This window comes from Podarcis pityusensis (assembly GCF_964106645.2).
Source record: "Podarcis pityusensis genome assembly, chromosome: 11".
NCBI lineage: Eukaryota > Metazoa > Chordata > Lepidosauria > Squamata > Lacertidae > Podarcis > Podarcis pityusensis.
In genome coordinates, this window is record NC_138036.1 from 140,094 (window position 1) to 155,703 (window position 15,610).

The 15,610-nt window shown below is 58.4% G+C and overlaps 1 protein-coding gene across 3 annotated transcripts in view; it reads right to left on the reverse strand.

The window, feature by feature from the left end:
• Nucleotides 1–15,610, reverse strand: part of TLN1 (talin 1) — a 54,360-nt gene that overhangs the window by 18,409 nt on the left and 20,341 nt on the right. For 2 of the 3 annotated variants that reach the window (XM_080973364.1, XM_080973363.1), the window contains exons 5-31: nt 15,113–15,265; nt 14,862–15,004; nt 14,109–14,236; nt 13,748–13,808; nt 13,344–13,448; nt 12,938–13,093; nt 10,846–10,947; nt 10,526–10,602; nt 10,250–10,430; nt 9,033–9,146; nt 8,602–8,919; nt 7,353–7,451; nt 7,162–7,212; nt 6,198–6,365; nt 5,612–5,906; nt 5,294–5,460; nt 4,529–4,657; nt 4,297–4,410; nt 3,515–3,628; nt 3,249–3,383; nt 2,872–3,000; nt 2,665–2,767; nt 2,225–2,433; nt 2,020–2,139; nt 935–1,132; nt 302–441; nt 51–144 (exon numbers count right to left, since the gene is read on the reverse strand). In XM_080973364.1, the coding sequence (XP_080829490.1) occupies nt 51–144; nt 302–441; nt 935–1,132; nt 2,020–2,139; nt 2,225–2,433; nt 2,665–2,767; nt 2,872–3,000; nt 3,249–3,383; nt 3,515–3,628; nt 4,297–4,410; nt 4,529–4,657; nt 5,294–5,460; nt 5,612–5,906; nt 6,198–6,365; nt 7,162–7,212; nt 7,353–7,451; nt 8,602–8,919; nt 9,033–9,146; nt 10,250–10,430; nt 10,526–10,602; nt 10,846–10,947; nt 12,938–13,093; nt 13,344–13,448; nt 13,748–13,808; nt 14,109–14,236; nt 14,862–15,004; nt 15,113–15,265 (3,803 nt within the window). The remainder of the gene's footprint in view (nt 1–50; nt 145–301; nt 442–934; nt 1,133–2,019; nt 2,140–2,224; nt 2,434–2,664; nt 2,768–2,871; nt 3,001–3,248; nt 3,384–3,514; nt 3,629–4,296; nt 4,411–4,528; nt 4,658–5,293; nt 5,461–5,611; nt 5,907–6,197; nt 6,366–7,161; nt 7,213–7,352; nt 7,452–8,601; nt 8,920–9,032; nt 9,147–10,249; nt 10,431–10,525; nt 10,603–10,845; nt 10,948–12,937; nt 13,094–13,343; nt 13,449–13,747; nt 13,809–14,108; nt 14,237–14,861; nt 15,005–15,112; nt 15,266–15,610) is intronic. The other variant, XM_080973365.1, reaches the window with a different exon arrangement.

Genomic DNA, 15,610 nt, shown 5'->3' on the forward strand with positions numbered 1-15,610 from the left:
GTGGTCCCCCGACAGCAGCCCCCACCCCCCTTCGCTGCACAGAAGGCTACCTCCAGCTCCCGCAGGGCGTTGTCGCATTCCTTCTGGCCGGGCGCTTGCTGGGTGCACATGGTGATCAGCTGGTTGATGCTGTCCGTCACGGCCCTGCAAGGACAGAGGCAGCCCATGAGCCCCCCCTGTGCCCCCCCAGCCATGGCCAGCCAGCCACTCCGGGAAGGAGCTTCCACAGCCAAGAGACAACACAAAGCAGTCTTCCCTACTCTCATCCCCTCCCTCGCCCCCTCCAGGAGGGAGCCCCTACCTGGCAGCGGCTGCCAGCTGGTTCTTGAGGTTGGGGGCCGCAGGGTCAGCGGAGAGGGCCTTGGCGGCCAGGAGGAGCTTGCTGGACGACATGGAGATGCTCTTCAGGTTGGAGACCACCTGGGCCTGGGCTTCCCTGGACTGTGGGGAGAAAGGGAGGGAGGGAGGCAGAAGGAGGGGTCACTCGGCCATCCGCCCCAGGCCAGGGGGCCTTGCATTCACCCAACAGCCCCACTGCCAGCCAACCAGCTTGGCATCAACTCGTTCCTTGGGACGAGGGGCACTCCAGTCAGCACCTGCACCTGCTTTCTTTACTACGGTTGAAAAGCCACATAAAGCCAATCTGCTGTTTTACTAGGGAGCTGTCAGGGCTCCCAGGCCCAATCCAGCCAGGTGCTGAGCCTGAATGGAGGAGCAGAGTGAGACTCCCCGCCTTGCCCTCCAGGCAAATGGACATTTTGGCAGAGCCCTGACTGAGCAGCCTGCCCTTCTTCCAGAGCCCGTCCCTCCGGGGAAGATGGTCCCCTGGCACTGCCCACCCGAGTCCCTCTCTAACCCCACTGCGTGCGCGCACACACACAGGTTCAATTTGCCCCCCTGCGTACAGCCCTCCCTCCACAAGGGGGTCTCTTACCGGCGACTGGCCGGCCATCTCCACACCGGCCTGCAGGAACTCGTTGAAGTCTTGGCCGAACTTGCCGGAGGCCTTGGCCAGGTCCTGGGGGGTCCCGCGAGACGCCTGCACCAGCTCCGTGGCCGACTGGTTGAGGCCAGCAGCCGCCTGGTTCAGGTGACTCTGGGCCTCCTGGAAGTTTTTGCCACTGGGGGGGAACTGAAGGGAGGGAGGGAACGAGAGTCAGCTTCAGGCACGGGACTCACAACAGGGCTACCCCCCCCCCCCGCTCCCTTGACATGCAAAGAGACACTGCCTATTGGCCAGAATAAATTACAGCAGCACCTCTTCCGTCTTCAGATACAAGCCCTGGGCTTCACTTGGACCAGGGATAAAAGCAAGAGTCAGGTCCACCTGCCCAGGTATTACTTGGCTGGGATGGATCTGCTGCTCTCTGTGCTGATATTTGTACCGCTCCTTTCATGGACGTGAATTAATGTTTTCTTGTATCCATGGGACAGCAGGACGGACGACTGGGAAGAAGGGGCCAGATTCTCCCTCGTTGGAGGTTTTAAAGCAGAAATCCCATGGTCGCCTGTCGGGGATTCTCTAGCTGTAATTCCTGCACTGCAGGAGGTTGGACTAGATGAGCCCTGGGTGACCCTTCTGACTCTACAATTTGTATCCTGCCTCAGAATGGCTTTGACAACAAGGAGCAGGACAGAAAGGCTTTAAGTAACTGATGGGGTTTTGCTCTGCAGGATCACTAATGCTGGGGAAACCCAGCCAGATGGGCAGGGTATAAATAATAAATTATTATTATAACGCAGAGGCAGTCAATGGGGCAGCCCTAGAGCCGAGAGCGAGACGGGGGGCGACTGTCGGGGTGTGTTGTGCCGGGGCCATTTTCAAAGGGGAGGGATAACTGCAGCCCAGAGGAGGGGGGGCAGACACGCCGCCCTGCGTTGTACAAGGGCCCCTCAGTTTGCTAAACTGGTCCCAGAGGTGAGGGGCCAGGAGACAGGCCTCCTCGAGGGCCCAGACCCCCCAGAGGGGATGCCCTCCCCGCCTCCCGCCAAGCCAGAGAGAGAAGGGAAGGGGCTCACCGAGTCAGCCAGGAGCCTCTTGCTGGCCTCGCCCACTGTGCGAATGGCGGCGTCCACATCCCGTTGGCCAGGAAGGCAGTTGACGCAGCGGTTGAGAGCCTGAGAGACGGCCTTGGCCACCTGCCAGGAGAGGGCAGAGAGGCTCAGTGGGGAGGGCCACAACCCCCCACCCCACCCACGGCCCCCACGCCAGGCCGAGGCTCACCTGCGCCAGGCGCTGCTGGCTCTCGGGGTCTCCTGGCTTGGCCACGGCCTTGCGGGCCTCCTCTATCAGGTTGCCAGCCTTGTCCATGACGTCACCTGCGCACTCCAGCATGGCGGCCTGGACCTGCGGCTCCTCCGAGTTGGCAGCCACCCCGCGGGCAGCTTGGCTCAGGGAGCGCAGCGCATGGGCCACATCGCGGGCAGCAATCCCTGGGGGAGGGAGGGAGGGGGAGAGGGCAGCGTCAGCCCCCCAGGCAAGGACCCTCCCTCCCCAAGAGGGGGCGAGGAGGAAGAGGAGGAGGATGGGTCCAATCCAGACCCAGGAGGAACAGAGGGATGTCTCCTGAACTAGGCATAGCAAGGGGGGAGCCTGCCACAGCTGGGGGGAGGAGCAAGGGAGGCTGCTGGTGGGGAGGGGGTTTGGGGGGCACGGAGGAGTACCTGTGTAGTTTTCGTTGCCCTGGGCAACCTCTCCCAGCAGCTGGGCAATGGCGGAGCTGACGGCCTTGGTGCTGTTCCCCAGGTCCTGGGCGCTCTTCTCCATCTGCAGGACACACAGAGTCAACAGGCCCCCGTGCCCCCACCTGCCCCTTGTGCCTGCTGTGCCCACCCCACGCCTTCTGACCCCCCACGCCCTCCTCTGCTCACCGTCTCTCCCGGAAGAGGTTTCAGCTTGCCCTCTCTGGCCGCCGTCTTGGCTTCCTGCAAGTCCCTCTCCAGGCTCTGCACCAAGCTGAGGGCCGAGTCGATCTCCAGGGGGCCGCAGGCCTCTTGTGCCTGCCGTGGAACAGGAGGGTGTCATCCCCAGGGGGCGCTACATGTCATCCCCAGCCCCTGCCACCATCCCACACTGAGGGCCTCAGCATGGCTTCCTCCACAGAAGACCGGCAGAAGACTCCGTGGGGAGGGAGGTCCCCTTCACCCCCCAGAGAACCAATGGCCACAAGACACAAGAGGAAGAAGCAGCAGCAGCAGCCGCCACGGCTGTGCAGAGGGCGGGGGGCTTGACGGCTGCTCCTCCTTACCTTCTGCGCTGCTGTGCGAAGTTCAGCCAAGGCGGCTGCCAGGTTCTTGGCGCACTGGCTGAGCTGCATGGCGGAGGCCTGGTCCGAGATGGTGGGCACTGTGGCCTTGGCTGCGGCCACCATCTTCCCGCCGGGCTGCAGCGGGGGGAGGGAAAGGAGAGTGGTGACCATGAGGAGCCCCCAATCCTGAGGAGCCCCCCACCCTGGGGTGCCCACGCAACCTGCCCCCTTGCCCTGTGGGCGCCCTCTGCTGCCCATCCCCTCACCTGCAGGAAGTTCTGGCTGGCAGCAATGAGAGCCAGCTGGGCGCTGGGGCTGTCGGGCTGTGACTGGCTCCCCCGGACGCCCTGGACCAGCATGGGGATCTGGTCCGCCACCACCTGGAGGAGGGCGGGAGAAAGAGACAGTTGGGGGGCCTCCATCAGAAACCCATCTTGGTCCTTCTTGCCCCAGAGGGGCCAGGAGAGTCTCGGGCTCAGGGGGTGAGCCCACCAACACCCAAAGGAAGCAAGAGGCGCCCACAGTAGGAAGTACTTGTGGCCGGTGTTTCTGATCAATGTCATAGCAGCCATTCATTAACAACAACAACAACAACAACAAATTATTTATACCCCACTCATCTGGCTGGGTTTCCCCAACCACTCTGGGCGGCTCCCAACAGAATATTAACAACAACAACAGCAAATCAATAAAACATCAGACACTAAAAACTTCCCTAAACGTGGCTGCCTTTATTTATTTACTTGGCAGCAGCCTCCCCTGTCAAATGAATGAATGTATGTTATGGTTAGTTATATCGCTATCAGTATTGCTATTAAAATTATTGTGTTACGCATTGTGTGTTTTTGTGCCGTAACCTGACCTGTGATCTTTGGATGAAGAGTGGTATAGAAATTTAATTAATAGCAATGGCCGCAACAGCAACAATAAGGAGAGGTTGGGATGGCCTCTCACCGCCCCCCCCCCCAGCCAGACACCCACACTGAGGCCAGGGGGCGGGGAGGGCAAGCTCAGCACTCTCTTCCCTCCCTCCCTCCCTCCCTCTCACCTTGCAGCTCTGCACCAGCTGCTGGTGGGCAGCCGGGTTCTTGTTGGTGGTGGCTGCATGCTGGGCGGCTGCGATGGTTTGGGTGGCGGCGGCGGCTGCTTGCTTGGCTGCATGCTGGGGAGAGAGAAAGTGGGGGACGGGGTGAGGCCAGGAAGGCCCCTTGCTCTGCCCAGCCGGCCAGGCTGTGGCAAGCGACTGGCATGGGCACACACACGCCACTTGCAGCACTCACCTCCAGCCGGTGCACCAGCTTCTTCTTGATGGCGTTCTGGGCGGCTGCGTTGGTGGCCATGCGCAGGCCCTCAGCCGCCTCCCGCAGGCGCTGCTGCTGCTCCTCACTGTCTGGGTGGGCTGCAGCCCCCTGGTGGGCAGGGAGCAGGAGGGGGAGACTGGTCAGAATGGCCCCGCCAGGCCACCCACCACCACCTCACAGGGACCAGGAGCAGGGAGTCTGAGCGGGCGGTGCCAGTGAGGCTCCCACCAGGAGCCCGGGGGGCACTGGCAAGGGGAATGTATGTGGCTGGCACCAGAGGGCATGAGGACAGGTTGAGAGGGCATCACCCGGGGGAAGTGGACAACCCCCTCCCTGAAATGGGATGTGGCGAGGAGGGCATCATTGTGGGCACAAACGTGGCACTCAGTTGTTGCTTCCCAAGGAAGGGGAACCAATCCAGGGTTGGGGAGGCTCTCCCTGGCCACAGCGCCAGCACCCTCCTTCCACTGCCAGAAGCAGGACATGAAGTCGTGGTTCCTGAGTTGCCAGAGGGTGGTCTACAATTCTTTGACCCTGTTGCTGGGAACTCCAGGCGGGGAGCGTCACTGCTGCCGCCCTCAGGCCCTGCTGCTGGCTGGCCCCTGGGAAGAGGAGGCAGGGCTGGAGGGGCCTTATCCGGCTGCCAAGGCACAAGGGCAGAGGTCCAACAGGTAGGCCTGCGCCTGACCCCTCCACCTCGCTCCCCTGCCAGGCATCTGCCCAGCCCCTCCACTGACGCCACACCTTGGCTGCCTCCACCATCTTGGCCGTGGCGTCGGCCAGGATCTTGGCCGCACTCAGCAGTTTGCGCGAGTTCTCCAGGTCCGTCTCCCCTTCGGCATCGGCCTTGATGGCGTTCACCAGGTCGGAGGTGGCTTGAGCCAGGATGCGGGCCTGACGCACCATTTCCCCTGGGGAGGAGAAGGAGGAGGAAAGAGGTGAGGGCCAGCCCCACAGACGGACCCCGAGACGCCCTCAGCCATCCCTCCCGCCCACGTGGCCAGCCCCCCCCAGCCTCCGTGGCTGGGCCCCAAGGGGTCCCTCCCCCCAAGGCCCGCTCACCCGCATCCCCCATGGAGCTGAAGATGTTCTCCGTGACGTTGAGGATGGTGTCGGTGGCCTGGTCGTAGCGGCCGATGGGCTGCCCGCCCGTGGCATGCTGCTTGATGTGCTCCAGCAGGTCGTTGAGGGCTTGTGTCACGGCCGTGGCTGCCACCCCCACCTGCTTCAGCAGCTGCTCGTCGCCCGTGGCCGCCTGCGACGCGTCCACACAGCTCTCCACCGACTTGGCCACCAGCTTGCCAGCTTCCACCAGCTGCTCCTGGCAGACGGGCGAGCTGATGGTGGGCGCCACCACCTGCCAAGGAGGAGGACGAATGGACAAGGCACAGGGCGGTCAGAGCAGTGGCCCAGCCTGCCCCAGCCCCACCAGCCCCACTTCCCACAGGGCTGAGAAAGCACCCTTTGGGGAGATGGCAGGGGCTGGCTTACGCTCCTCAAATGAGGGCCTTCTCCAAACGGAAGCCCAAACAGTGCCCTCCACCGAGGCAGGTGTTTTCTGGAAGAGGAACAACCAAGGCCAGCTGCTGCCCCAGACCCTGAGCAGGGCCAGGGTGCCAGGGGTGGGTGCTCAGGGCCTGCCACTCACCTTGGTGCAAGCCACCAGCTGGGAGGTGGAGAGGGCGCACTGCGTGGCGGCAGCAATGACCTGTGTCTGCAGCACCGAGTCCTCCGTCTTCTGGGCCACGTTCTTGGCTTTCAGTACCAAGGCGGCAGCGGCACTGGCCACGGCCTTCGCCAGCTGCATCAGCATGTCCTGTCGGGGGGGGGAGGAGGAAGAGGTGGCATCGGCTGGTTGCGCTCATGAAACATTCAGCAGGGAAACCCGAGCTGGGCAAGGAGGGCCCTTCCAGGCTCTCCTGGCGCAGGTGAGATCATCCTTCTTCCGCCTCTGCCAGCACAAACCTCACCCCTCCGTGCTCCTGCGGCACTCAGCCCCCCCCCCCAGACACCCCCCCCAACCACACCCTCTCTGGCCTCAATCACAGGCGCAGAGAGCACCGCGCACCAAACCCGTCACCAAGAGGAAGCGCCCACAGCCCCCCACCGCAAGGACCGGGAGGGGGGAGAGAAGATGCTCGGATTCCCCTGCTGCCAAAGCAGCCAAGACCCCACATGGGGCGCTGGGGGCAGAAGGAGCCTCCAGGCCGCCTGCCCTGATGCAGGCCCAGCGCCGAGAGGCTGGCAGGGTTCCCTGGCATCTGTGCAGGGAACAGGCAGCGCCAGCTGCTCTTCCAACAGAGGTCCCTGCTGACTTTGCTACCATGCCATGTGGCGGAGAGTCCCACAGGCAGCCTCCTGGGGGTCCTGCCAAATCTTGGCCTACGCGGACCCTCTGGCCGGTGATCTTGGGGGCTTCCTGGCTTGTGGGTCAGAGCCATCCCACCAACTGGAGGGGCCGAGGCTCCTGCAACAGGGGGAGCCGAGCATGAGCCAGCGAGAGCAAGAGCTTGCCCCAAGCCCCTTGGCCAGCGAGCCCCACTGATTGGCAGCAGCGCAGAGGAGGGCTCTGCCCCAGAGAGCACAGCCCCTGCTGGGCTCAGGCCCTTTACCGTCTTGGGGTCAGGGGCGGACAGGGTCCGAGGGCGCCGGCTCTCCACCATCTGCACACGAATCCACAAGACAAGAGAGGTTACTGGGCCCAAGCGCCACCCCCCTGCCCATCCTGTGCCAGAGGGCAGGTGGCCTGCGCCAGGCTGTCCCCCGCCAGGTGTGCCCCAGAGGACTCCCGCTTGCCACTCACCTGGAAATGGGGGTCGGCGTCGCTCTCCCCGATCTGCTGCAGCAGTTCCCCACTCGTCTGCCCCACGGCGCCTGCAGCTTGCAAAAGGTTCTGCCGCGGCTGGAGGAGGAAAGGGCTGGAGGTTAGGGGCGGCCCCTGAAGGCAACCCACAAGACCTAAACCCGAACAGGCAGACCCTCGTGGTAAAGTCCCCTTTGTCCAGCTGGGAATGGCTGTCACAGAAAGTGGGCAGAGTTGGGTGCCTGTCGCATCTCTAGAGGAACGCTGTCCCTCAGAATAGGGGCAGCCACACGGAAGGCTCCGCTCAGAGTTAATGTGGAGGTTTCTGGGGTCCATGGAGGCTCGATGGAGAATCACAGCATCATAGAGTTGGAAGGGACCCCAGGGTCATCTAGTCCAACCCCCTGCAGAGGGCAGGGCTCTCCTGGGTGTAGGAGGGTCAAGGCGGCCTCTCAACACATTAACCATGACATGTTGGCTGAGAACCTTTCGGCGCTGCCAGGCTTCTGAAGACATTTGCAAAAAATGTTTTCTGTAGAAGTTAACTGAGCTGTGGTTTTAGATGTTGCTGTGATTTTAATGTGCATATATGGAGTCACAAAGAGTCGGACACGACTAAACAACTAAACAACTAAACAACAACAAACCGTATTTTTTCGTGTATAACACGCCTCCGTGCATAAGACGCCCCCTCTTTTTTGGGACTCCAAATTGAGAAAATGGGGGGAGATTGCCCAGACTTGATGACCTTTTTTAGGGGGGGGGGGATTTGCTGAAAATTGCTCACCTGCAGGACTGCCACTGCCAATTGCACACATATCAATGAAGCCATCAATCGTATGCATGCTTGCCGAAAGCAAGTGCCAATCGCCCGCACACTTGCCCCAGCAGCCAATAGCCAGCGGACCTTGCTGCAACCACCTACCCCCCGCAAAAACGCCGCTGACAATCTACTGCTCATGGCAGCCACCAATTGCCCGTCCCACCTCTCCACTCTCTGTGTATAAGACGACCCTAAATTTTAAGCATAATTTTAAAATAAAATAACCTCATCTTATACACGGAAAAATACGTTATGTTTTGAAACCACTTTGATCTTTTTTTAAAAAAACGAGATTGCGTGATTCAAGTATAAAATCACAGGCCTGCAGAGTGGGAGGGGACCCAAAGGGTTGCCTAATGCAAGCCCTGCAAGGCAGGAATTGCACGGAAGAGGAGCTTTTCCTTGGACCCAAGCGGCCAGGCTCACCTCTGCGCTGGAGGGCTGCGCGGTCTTCAGCAGCTCTGAGACGGCCCCTGCCAGGTTCTTGGCCGCCTGCAGGAGCTGCCTGCCGTTGCCCCCCTCGTCCTCCATGAGGGCGGCCAGCAGCTTGACCCCCTTGGACATCTCTGTCAGGTTGGAGGAGATGGTGGTGACGGCGCAGCCCACGGCCGTGTAGTCCGTCTCGGCCGGGTCGCCCGCCGTCAGGTTAACCACGGAAGCCGTGCCGGCCGTGATGGCATCCACCTGGGAGTGGATCTCGTGCTTCGACTCATCCATCTTGTTCTTGCGCCAGGCTTTGGAGGCCTGGGGGGGGGAAGAAAAGGGGGCCGTTATTCCAGGACTCCACAGGGGAGGCTCCCCCCTGGAGGGTGCCCAGTCGCCCCCAAGGGCCCCTTCCCTTGGCCGGCCCCACTCACCGCGTCCTGCCCCATGGGGGGCAGCGTGTCAAAGTCCTCCAGGTTGGACTGGGCAGCATGGACCGCCTGCATGCTGGAGAGGATGGTGCCTGTCAAGGCCTGCTGGGCCGAGGTCTGCAAGGAGGAGAAGGAGAAGAAGAAGAAGGGGGCACAGCCTGGCCCTCTCCTGGAGCCCAAGGGCCCCTGAAAGGAGGGGGGCAAGCAGAGAGGCCTGGGTGGGGAGGGGCACCCGTGGGCTGCCATGTGGGTGGGGCTACATAAGCACCACTCCCAGGGCCCTCAGCTCCTGAAGGTAACAGGCCCCTTTCTATGTCCAGCTGTCCTTTGTCAACAACAAATTGTTGCTGTTTTTTGTGTTGAATATATGCTATATGGTCATTTATGGACCTAATAGGTATCTCAAGCCATTTGCACATAACAATATATGTGTTTTATCCAAGTAATTGTTGAACCGAAGTACAATTAAAAGATGTACATTAATTGCGAAATAGAATTAAAAAGAAGTATATTAATAGTGAAATAGTTATTAAGCTCTAACTTAAAATGATTTTTTAATCATAACAAACTTAATAATGCAAACACATTGGCATTTGGCAATAACAAAAGGTCCTTTAGAAACACAATTTACAAAGACTCATAATCTAGTCTCTAGGAACTTGCTATAATATGAAAAAATAATAGGTGTAAATATATGATGCAAACTACGAATAATTATAAATATCAGAATGTAGGCCTACTATATATAGAAAGGAGCAAAGCAGGGATATTTGAGGGAGCAGGCTAGCAGGTGGGGCCCATGATTTACATCATAGGAGCCTACACAACACAAAACCTGGTATGTAGGTTTTATTTCATTTGTTTTTTATCTTATATTTTGGAAATGGACATCCAGGTTTTTTTCTTTAATTTTTGGGGGGGCCCCAAGAGAGTGGGGCGCTAAGCTATAGCTTGTTTAGCTTATATGTAAATCCAGCCCTGACCACTCCCCAGCAGCAGCCACGGGTGCAAACAGGCCCAAAGGGAAGAGGACTCTGTGAATCATTGATGTGTAGAGGTAGACAGGACCCCTTGCGGTCATCTAGCCCAACCCCCTGCAAGGCAGGAATTAAAGCATCCCAGAGGGACGGCCACTCAATGCTCTTTGTGCTTCTTCTCCCTCCCACCCCAACCATGGATGATGTGCATGGGAGCGGAGGGGAGAGCGAAGGGCTCCTTACCAGGGGGGGCATGTGCCCACGGTGCATCTGCCCGCTGGTGATCTGCTGCTGGGCCTGGGGCATGGTGCCCATCTTGAAGTTCTCTGGCCCGCCGGCGCCCAGGCGGATGATGCCCGGCAGGGCCAGGGAGCCCGTCTCAGCCTTGTTGACCTGGTTGAACTGCTGCTGGAGGACAGTGGACCTGCGAGGCAAGCGGAGGGAGGGAGGAGAGAAGAAGCACCCCCACTCCGGGCAGCGGCAGCCCCCCCCCCCGTCCCCCTCTCCCTCCAGACTTACTTTTTGGGGGAGACGGACTCCTCCAGCATGGTCGATTCCTCGTCCCCCTCCAAGCCAAAGTGGTCTTTGCTCTTTTTCTGTAGGGCAGAGAAGGGAGCAGGCAATGACTCCGCCATCCACAGATCAAGGCGGCCATGGGGCACAGGGCGCAGAAGAGCCTCCCAGCACCGCCAGGGCAAGGCAGCCCATCCTCCTGGTGGGGGACATCCTTCCCCTCGGCCGGCACCCTGCAATGCCAGCGTGGCCTTGCCCTCCCGCCCGCCCAGGCAGACGCCATGCCTGAGGTGGGCGCCCCTCTCCCTGCCTCCCCACAGCCTCACCTTCTTCAGGATGATGTCAATGTAGCCGGCAATGAGCTGGGCAATCTGCTCCCCCTCCGTCGTCTGGACAGAGTAGTAGCCGTCCTGGTAATCCCCAAAGTCCTGCAAGAGGAAAGGAAAAAGATATCTCTCTCTCTCTCCCCACTCCCCCCGGCCACTGTAGGGCAGCCACAAGGTGGGGAAAACTGTGAAGCCAGATGATGATGATGATGATGATGATACCCCACTCGTCTGACTAGGTTTCCCCAGCCACTCTGGGTAGCTTACAGAATATCTAAAAACAGAGTGTGAGCTGCTGGGAGCCCTGCTCTTCTCCCCCTGGCTGGGGACGGGGCCTGGCTGGCTCCATAAAGGACTGCTGCTGCCACGGCTGCTGGGCAGAGAGGCCTCCATTTTTGTTTTTGTTTTCTTTTTAAATTGCTTTTATTTTTTCCCCATGTCATTTTAAATTGTGATTGATATTGTTGCAGAAATTACGGGGGTGGGGGCACATCTTTAAAGTTAAATGTTCCAAATATTATGCCTGAATGTATCCTTTCAACTTGACAGCTCAGGGAAGTTACCTAGCTTTAACAAGCATATAAAATCAGGTCCTTTGCCAGTTTCCTCCATTCCAAAGCTATTTTCCCCTTGAAAAAGGACTCCAGGAAGTTCCCAGAGGTGACAATTGCTGAGCTGATTGTTGGCCAAGGAAAGCCTAATCCCATCACCAAACTTGCCAAGGGGCCAGACATGCAAGGGAAGTTCTATTGTACTTTGGGTGGTGGGACTTCAGAAGTGTTTGTCTATGCTAATCTTGCCCTGCCATGTCTGCTTATGCTAATCTTGTACCAAGGACTTGTCTGGACATGTTTGCCAAGATTAACCCCTCCCCTTTTGTGACATGTCAATGATGTAGCAATGATGCTGTACGAACTGTATTCTGGGATATGGTGGGAAAGTTTTAAAAATCCTTGTCACCCCATTCTTGGGGTTCAAAATTCCTCTTTGAACCTGATGCGCAATAAACTACAGCTTTCTGCTCCGGTTGGTGGCTGGACTCCTTCCTTTATTCCGCAGGGACCCGCGGGCTCTGCCCGACCAGCTGGGGGACTGAGCAGCCTCACACCTAGATTTTCCCCGTAACAATTTATGCGGAAATTGTTTTTCCATTTGGTTGTGTACTTTTTGATGTGTTTTATTTATTGTTTATGTTGGGTGTAGTGAAGGGTTAACCTTCTATGTCTCGTGCTTGAGGGGACGGGCTTACAAGGGAAGTAAGCCAGGACTGAGGAAAACAGCTTGGTATGCTGTGAACTGAGTGGAAATCGAAAGCATGCAGTTCAGCCGCTGCAAGGGGAGAGAGAGGAGGCAGAGAAAATGCAGCTTAACACGGATGGCTGTTGTGGATTGTAAATACGCTATTTTGTTTCCAATAAAGAGATACTAGGATAGAAGAAACGTCTGGACTTATTTACCGCCCTTTCGACACACAGACGCTGTGTAATTCTGCTAATTGCTTTACGACCGCTCCAAAGCCACCCTGCGTAAACAGAAGCTGCAGAGGCTCGCAGGGGAAGCGTGGCTGGGCACCAAACAATAAAGCAATAAATCTATCCAAGAGTTTATGACTTTGGTTATGTTGATAATTACGTAAATCTTGTCATGTTGTAAGCCGCCTTGAGCATTGTTTTAACTATGGAAAGGTAGCAAACAAAACGATGATGATGATGAAACGTAATAAAAACATCAAGCATTAAAAGCCTCCCGATACAGGGCTGCCTTCAGATGTCTTCTAAAAGTTGCGCAATTCTTTATCTCCTTGACATCCGAAGGGAGGGTGTCCCACAGGGAGGGCGCCACCACCGAGAAGGCCCTGCACAGCTCCATCCTCATTCCAGACATTGTCTAGTGCGATGTTCAGCTGGTGATGCAGCACGATGTTGAAAACCGGCTGTTGCTCAGCCCTCCTGCCTGCCTGCCCTCTGCTTGCAGGATGCGGCCCCAGGCAGCCCAATTCTGCCGCTGCGCTTCTTCCAAAGGACACCCGGGGAGGGGGCAAAGAGAGTTGGAGATGGCGGGGGGAGGAAGAGGAAGGAGGAGGAAGGCCTACCAGCGTGAAGCTCTTGGGGGAGGCGGCCCAGCGCTTGATGTTGGTGAGGTTCCACTCCTGGATGACCTCCTTGGTCTTCTCATCCACCCGCATGACACATTCCTTGGTGATGCCCAGCAGGCGGGGGACCAGCTTGTTCTTGCCCTTCATCTTCTCCTGCAGGGGGGACACGTGGGTCAGGCCCAAGGGGAGCCCTCAGCTCCCCCTGCACCAAGGGGGCACCAGCCACCCCAGAGCCGCCATGCCCACCTCAAAGGGCAAACCTGCAGGAGATGCCCCCACAGCCCCCCCTGCAAGGCACAGAAGAGCCAAGGGTGCAACAGCCCCACCTCAGCTGGAGGCAGGGGGCTTCCCGAGCATCCTGCTCCCCTGAAAGGGCAGAGAGATGGGGCAGGGCCCCCCTCACCTTGACCAGGAAGAAGGAGACCCCGTAGGTCTTGAGGGATCGGGCCAGCTTCACGTAGCGGACCTTCGCCTCAATCTCGCTCATGTTGCCGCAGTTCTTGTGGGCCTGAGGGCAGAACAAAGGGGGGTCATCCTTCTGCTCCTCCCACCCCCAGGGAAGGGGCCCCCCTCTCCCGCCAGAGCCGCCCCAAACAGCAGGGGTGTCCCAGTCCCCACAGGGGGTCCTCCGGGAAATGGGCAGTAGATCCTGTCAAAAGCAGATATTTTGCCAGCCACAAGGTGTGCCCCACCCCCAAGCCCACTCATCGGTGGAGAGGGAGGAGTGCCCCCCGTGAGCCCCCTTCCCCTGGAGGTCCAAGGGGTCCCTGGTTGCAGCCAGCCCCCCCCCCCCCCGCTTCCACTCACCATGAAAATCTTGCGCTCGCCTTTCTGCTTGATGTACTCCTTGGGCAGAAAGTCCTTGAGGCTGGAAAAGGGAGAGGAGAGGAGAAGGCATGAGGGGAGGGAGAGCAAGGAAGAACCCCAAACCTTTGCTGCCCAACCCAAACTCATCCCTTGGGGGGGGGCAGTCCTGCCCAGCGCAAGGAGGCCCTGCCCAAATGAAGGGAAGTGCAATGAAGAAGCCCTGGCGGACGGCTGTCCAACCTCGACTTGAAAAGGAAGGGGAGGCCACTCGCTTCTGCGCGGCACCCTGTGACTCGGTTTCCCCTGGCGCTCCGCTGCGAGGCCCACACCAAGCGGGCAGAGACCGGCAGGGGGCACTTACTCCAAGAATCCCGGCTTGTGCTTCTGCTCATTGTGGGGGCCAAACTGGATCTGGCACTGGAATCCCGCAAATTCGCAGGCCTTGTCGAAGGAGACGGGGTGGGAGCCGTTCAGGATGTCGTCACGGGCCTGGAGAAGGGGGCGGGGGCACAGGGAAGTCATTCTCCTGAATTAATTCACAGTTCATTCATAGCTCCTTAATGGGCCCTTCCCTCACACCCTCTCCCCAAGGATTTTGGGCTGGGGGGGAGGAGAGACCTGCTGCCCACTCCACCAACCCAACCTTCATGGCACCTGCCAGGTGTACCTTGGGGGTTATTTATTTTATTTCACAAAATTTATACAATGCTTGATTGTAAAAAAACACACCCAACAACCTCAAAGCAGTTAATAAAAAGATAAAACATTAAAACTGAGTTCAAAGCGTACAGAAAGTAAAAATACTACAACAGGTTGGAACTCACTTCTACTTTCTAAGCATTCGGGGGGTGGGTCTACACAAGAATGTTTTTAGCAAGCACCAAAACGTGCAAAGCAAAGGCACCTGCTTGATATCAAGAGGCAGGGAGTTCCAGAGGGCAGGTGCTGCCACACTAAACGATCGAATGCTTACAAACGCAGAAAGTGGGGCTTATGTGGCATCTATGGCAGGGCCCGTCCCCCGAGCGGCCGCATGTGGGGTGAGGGGTTTCATAGGTAAACTGGGGTTAGGATAAAGCCTGAGACTTGCAGGGTTGTGTGAAGGGAACAGTACCTGCACATAGAGCAGGTTGAGTTGCACAGGATCCCGCGAGTCCACGTTTTGGTCCGAGTAAAAGAACTTCCGTCGCAGGAGGAGGGTCTCGCTGTCATCGATGCCCTGCTCTCGGAGGGTGCGCCCGTGGTCCAGCCAGTTCACTGTTGGGGCACAGAGAACATTGGGAGGGGAAGCAGGGGGAAGGAGAGAGACCCCCCACTCTTTGCTCCTGGGTCCTTGTGGGTCGTACCCCCACCCCACCGACTTACACTCATCGTCCGTGTGGAGTTTCTGCTTGAGCTTCTCCATCTTCTTCTCATCCCGCAGGAGCGTCTTGTCCTTCTTGAGGGTCCCCGTCTGCTCCTCCTTCTTCTCCTCCACAATTTCGCGCACCAGGGAGTACTCGTCGTAGTTCGTGATGCCTGCCGGGCGAGGAGACCCCCCCATGTCAAGAAGGTGGGTGGGGAGAGAGAGGTCAGCCCTGCCAGACTGGGAGACATCCCCAGTGAAGGGCCTCCCTCTTGCCTTCTGCAGAGCAAGACAACGTCTCCACCCCCATCGTTCTGCCCAGATGCTAAGGCCCAGCTCCGAGGGCCTTCTGGCAGTTCCCTCCCTGCAAGAAGTGAAGCTACAGGGAACCAGGCAGAGGGCCTTCTCGGTGGTGGCACCTGCCCTGTGGAATGCCCTCCCACCAGATGTCAAAGAGAACAACAACTACCAGACTTTTAGACTACCAGATGGGCATGGTATAAATAAATAAATAAATA